Source organism: Pelodiscus sinensis, chromosome 1, assembly GCF_052426305.1.
Source record: "Pelodiscus sinensis isolate ZL-2025 chromosome 1, ASM5242630v1, whole genome shotgun sequence".
Lineage (NCBI taxonomy): Eukaryota > Metazoa > Chordata > Testudines > Trionychidae > Pelodiscus > Pelodiscus sinensis.
In genome coordinates, this window is record NC_143052.1 from 87,898,518 (window position 1) to 87,904,517 (window position 6,000).

The window sequence follows — 6,000 nt, forward strand, 5'->3', positions numbered from 1 at the left end:
TGGTTACGTCCTTGAATGGTAGTATTTTAACTTGAGGGAAAATAAGTGAAACATGAGTAGCTGCCTTCCAGCTATCGGTATTAATTATTGTATTAGGAGAAAGTTTAATTTGACCTAGTGTAGTTTGTGACAGATTTTATGCATTCCCGAGCAGCATGTTGGCGAACTCGCTTAGCTATGGCTTTTTTTGTGTGGAAATGAGCTCAAAATGTTTACAAAGCAGTTAAATGATTCCCATGAGTTTTTTGAAGGTACCGGGGTCACGGCTAACTTGCTTCAAATCTTTGTAAGCAAAGATGAAGTAACTTCTTAGTTTTCCTTTGTTTCTGTAGCCCTATTTCTGGGCCTTAATCACAGGTTCGCGTTTCTTGGGGGCGGGAGTAGATTTTGGCAGTACTGGTATCTGAAAAGATTTTTAGTATCTCTATTGCTCAATTACAAAGTGAAGATAGTAGTGGATGGTAGGGTTCTTCTATTTAGTAGGATGCTCTGCAAATAAAAATAAGTACATTCTTTGTACTCTTATCGGACTCTATAAAAAACATAATTATGGACCCACCTTAACAGACTAAACGCCCTGAAAAACTGCGCCTAATCACGTAGTTATAGAAGCACTCATGAAATGTGTTGCAAAGATAACAAAATGTAGAATTTCGCTAATATTGTCTTTTGCAACCCGTTAAACTTATTGGCACCAAGGTTTAATTGTTTAAAACTTGTGGCTGTACAAGCACTCATGGTACTTTATCTGTAGAGCTGTTCCGCATTTACAACAGAAATGGCCATTATAAAAACCTACAGAACTAGAAAAAAATTATTCAACGAGCAGTTTGGTGGTACGTTAAATTAACATTTGGGGATCAACTTTTTGTGTGCTGGAGCCCACTTCGTCATATGCATGCTATTCATTTTTTGTAAAACCTCATATTATGAAAGTAACTCTTATTGTGAAAGCGTGGGGGGGGGGAGGAGCTCTTAAAAGAGCCTATATTGTTCTGTTGCCTTTAGTGAACCCTTTAGCCGCCAAAACCATAGAGAGTACGACCCTGGCGCTTCAGGGCATAAACAACATCCATCGCCGTGACGGTCTTTCGCTTGGCATGTTCGGTGTAAGTGACAGCGTCCCGAATCACGTTCTCCAAGAACACTTTCAGCACTCCGCGGGTCTCTTCGTAAATCAATCCCGAAATACGCTTCACGCCTCCACGTCGAGCCAAGCGACGAATAGCCCGGCTTGGTGATCCCTTGGATGTTATCCCGAAGCACTTTACGGTGGCGCTTAGCACCCCCTTTCCCCAGCCCTTTCCCGCCCTTACCGCGACCAGACATGGTGACAGCAGACACAAGGCACCTTAGCAGAGCCGAGACGACGTGTAGTGTGTGTGCTTGGCGACCTGATTGAGAACCGAAAAGAAAAAGGGCGGGCTTCTTAGCCCGCCTCTCTTCCCCTCCCCCACCCGCCTGTCTCTGTTCACTGCGAGACTTGCACTCCCCGAGGCTTTCTAGTAAAATAAATAAGAAGTCGCTGGGGCCAGCCGCTGCCTGGAACCCTGCCTGTCAGTTCTAGGGTGCGGAGAGTCCTTCTCAAGCCTGCCTCCAGGAAGCGGAGTGGAGCCCCCAGTTTTCCTGCTCTATTGGGCGCCTCTGTCCCTTGTTTAAAATAACGAGCCGCGGTCACGCTCCGCCGTGCTAGTCTCTGTGCCCCTGGGGTGCGCTTTGGCGGCTGTTTGGGGTTGAGAAGGCTCCTCTCTGGGTTTCAAAGATTTTGGAGGCTGCGGCAAAATCTGACCAATCAGGTTTCCGGGCCCGTTCCTCCCCCTCCTCGGCCCATCTCTCCTGTTTTGGTCGCCATTTGCCGCAGCTTGAGTCGGCGGGGGGCGGCTGCGAAAACCAGGGGGCTACGGGCGGGAGTGGGCCGCGGTGCTGTGTCCTTCCCTTTCTTCATTTCGTCACTGCGATTGACGTGTCTGCTTTGGTGATTATTCTAAATAAAAATATTTTGAGATTGTGAGCTTTGCTATGAATGATCGCTCGCAAATGACATTGAGAGAACTCATCTCTATTCCAGCGAGGCGAAAAAACCAAAGCTGTAAATTAAAGGTGGAAACATTTTTTTCCTTCTGTGTGGAAGGGGTAATCGCTCTATACTGTATTCTTATACGAAAATTATGTAGATACTTATTTTCATGATTACAATATAACAATTATGAATAATTAGTTTAGATAATTGAGAAACAGGAGTGAAAAGGGAAAGGTGAGGGAATGCATCATCCATTTCTAATTTGGCCTCTGCTGCCATCTACTGGCTATTTCAATTAATTAGTTGTAATCGGCTGAGATTTTTAATGTCATCTTTCTGTTTTCACTTTTAGTATTTTATCGTTGTTAATTTCTGGATCTACAATTACTTATACGTTGAATACTGGATTGTTTTTCCTATCCAGAGAAACAATGATCTAGCGATTCTGGATGATTTGTTTGAAACATTAAATATAAAATATAACTGTAGAAGTGAGTCTCTTATTTGAAATATGTACACATATGTATGTAAATTCAACATATTTACCAATCATCCGCAGCAACACAGTATTAATACGTTTTGTGCTAATCTTTATTTCTTAAAATAAAGGGTGTGAGGAAGAGGTGAAAAAAGATTTCAAATGATAGTTCTTATTTTCTCAAATGAAAAAAGAATGGAGCACACTACAGGATATTTCACTGTAGTAACACGTGAAATGCTCCCATCAAAAATCTGCTAATCTTTTAGTTTACATCTAGATATCCTTTTCTTATTTAATTTCACTATGTTGATGTTCCTTTTTAAATCTCAAAAGTATTGTGTCTCATGTTCATATTAATTCCCAGTGAGCGGATTTACCTCTTTTACTTCACATGTTAATGCAAGGTCCTATATTGCTTAATTGTAAATGAGTTGTATGCCTTCCATTTATTTAAATGGAAGAATAGACGTCTCTGAATATTTTCCCCTTTCTTAACTTGTTTTATGATGTTAAATTTCATCTAGGAAATGTAGTCAGCTCTGAAGTAACAAAATAAGGAAATCTCTAACAACTTTCAGTATAAGGTGGATACATAACTGGGAGGAAGATTATTCAAAGAGTACTTAATAGTTTTCTGTCAGCTTGGGAGGGTGCACTAGACTGACTAGTAGCTTCCGACAGGGGTCAGTCCTGCATCTGTTACTATTCAGTATTTTCATTAATGACCTAAGTAATGGAGTGGAGAGTGTGCTAATAAAATCTGATGAGGAAAACAAGCTGGGAGGAGTTGTAAGCACTTTAGAGGACAAGATTAGATTTCAAACTGATTTTGAAAAAAATTAAAGATGAAATCCAATAAAACAAGTGCAAAATACTTTACTTTGCAAGGGCAACTCTAATTCAGAGCTAAAAATTGGAGAATGCCTTGGTAGACTGTGGTACTGCTAAAAATTATATAATTGTTAAAATGGCTCACAAGTTGAATGTAAGTCAGTGGTAGATGGTAAAATGAAGACAGCTGGGAGACAAAGGGACCCTGTTGAACTTGCCAGTGGTGGGAGGTAGGGCTGTGTAGCTTATACTTTGGTTTGTTTTTTTGTTTCCTTAAATTGCAAGCACTCTCAAAGGGAAAACCTGCATAAGAGGAAAACTATGTTTCACCATCACTTCTTCTAGCTCTTCCTCAAACTCCACCTGTGGGGTCTCTGCCAGACAGGCATCCTGATCTTTAAGGCTTCCATCTAGACCAGTGGTCATCAACCACTGGGATCTACTGGTAGATCTTGGAGCCTCTGACAGGTGATCTTGACTGGTATGGCCAAGAAGCTATCAAGTGATGCATGTCAGCTGCCCCTCCCCCCACTGCTGCACAACTCCCGCCCTTTGTCTTGAAGCTGTTCTCCTCTCCCATCCTGTATTCTATCTTCACAGAATGGAAATGGGGAGATGGGGAAGGAGTTTGCTGGCTGCTTTTGAGAGTGGTGCAGGGCCAGGGCAGGGCTGAGCCTGCCTGAGCCTTACTAAATCAACTACACAGGAGCTACCTGTGGTAAGCAGTGTCCAGCTGGAGCCTGCATCCTGAATCCCTATCCCAGTCAAATACTCCGTCCTGTACCTCAAATCCCAGCCCTAGCCCTGAGCCCCCCCTAGACCCAAACTCCCTTACAGCGCTCTCTCCTTCCTCACAACCCCTGCCCCAGGCTCAGCTCAGAGTCCTTCTCACACTCCAAATCCCTTAGCCCAAGACCAGAGCCTGCGCCCCAACCCTCTGCCTCTGCCTGATGAAAGGGAGGAAGGAAGGATGGAGTGAGCAGGGGTGGGGTCTTGGAGAAGGGACACGAAGGCGATGGGGCAAAAGTATTTGGGTTTGTGGTAGATCCTGGATTACACTTAAATTCAAAGAGTGATCTCATACTTTAAAGGTTGGAGACCATGATCTAGGCCTTTGTGTACATTTTCAGGGAATGCAGCCTGCATTGCCCTGACAATGAAAGCCAGGAAGGGAAACCACCAGGTAGGTATAGGAGGTGTCTGTTAGGCTGTGTCCAGACTCCATGCCTCCGTCGACGGAGGCATGTAGATTAGCCAGCTCGGAAGAGGGAAATGAAGCCGCGATTAAAATAATCACGGCTTCATTTAAATTTAAATGGCTGCCCCGATCTGCCGATCAGCTGTTTGTCGGCAGATCGGGAGAGTCTGGACGCGATGCCCCGACAAAGAAGCCTTTCTTCATCGACACAGGTAAGCCTCGTGAAACCAGGTTTACCTGTGTCGATGAAGAAAGGCTTCTTTGTCGGGGCATCGCGTCCAGACTCTCCCGATCTGCCGACAAACAGCTGATCGGCAGATTGGGGCAGCCATTTAAATTTAAATGAAGCCGCGATTATTTTAATCGCGGCTTCATTTCCCTCTTCCGAGCTGGCTAATCTACATGCCTCCGTCGACGGAGGCATGGAGTCTGGACACAGCCTCGGTGAAGTTCCGCAGGAATTAGGAAAAAGAGCTGCAACAAGAGTGTGTTATCTATAGATCATCCAAGAGCATGAGAACTTCATTGTGAGGATGCACATGGAAACACCTGGGATGAGGATGCTTGCAAACAACAGCTAATTGCAGCAGCACCAGAGGAGAAAGTAGAACTGGCCATTTTGTGAGGAGGAACAGCTTGAGCAGCAGACAGTCTCCACTGTGGTCCCCCATTGGTCCAGATAAAGAACTAGGATTGACAACAAGAGTAGACCTCAATGGATGAGTAGCATCAGGAGGAGGAGAAGTGATTTATTCCCAACCCTGGAAGGCTTATGGCTACAGCTATGATTAAATTACGTTTTTAAAAAATAAAATAAAAGTCATGGACAGGTCACGGGCAACAATCAGAAATTTCTGTTTATTGCCCATGACCTGTCCATTACTTTTATTTAAAAAAAACGTGACTTAAAGCCGTAGCCATAAGTCTTCCAGGGTTGGGGAAGTGGTGGATTGAAGCCAGCCTTGTGTTCTGCCCCTGATGCTGAAGGAGTGGCTCCAGATCCCCAACTCTGATGCTGCTCCAGGGAAGAGGGTGATTCTGGTCTCCTTTACTGCTGCTCAGGTGTGGGGGGCGGTGGGGCCCAGACCATTGCTACATGACCACAGCTCTGGGGAGACCAGCTGCCTTGAGCAGTGGCTGGTGGGGCTGGTTCCAGGGCCGCCCCAGCTGTTCAGAGAGGGGAGAGGGAGGGTGGCTAGAGTCAGGTGGCTCTGGGGTCAATTGCACCAGATGTTGTAGAAGTCAGAGGTCCCAGAAAGTAATGGAACAGTGACTTCTGTGACCACTATGAAAGACTTGCAGCCTTACTCATGACCACTACACCTGATAGGAGGAGACACAGTGCTGGTGGTTGGAGACTCCATTCTGAAGGGAATGGAGTTATTTATCAACTGACCTGACATGATGGCACAGAAAGTGTGCTAGCTGCCTAGCGCTCGCATCCATGAAAAGGTTGTTCAGGCTCATTGG

At 44.9% G+C, this 6,000-nt stretch overlaps 1 protein-coding gene across 1 annotated transcript; it reads right to left on the bottom strand.

Annotated features, from left to right (window-relative positions):
- Nucleotides 1-960: 960 nt before the first annotated feature.
- LOC102448654 (histone H4) lies at nt 961-2,265 on the bottom strand. The gene is given in 2 exon segments (XM_089780671.1): nt 961-1,232; nt 1,234-2,265. Coding segments are annotated over 2 exon segments (312 nt in total). The 5' UTR covers nt 1,330-2,265; the 3' UTR covers nt 961-1,016.
- Nucleotides 2,266-6,000: the final 3,735 nt, after the last annotated feature.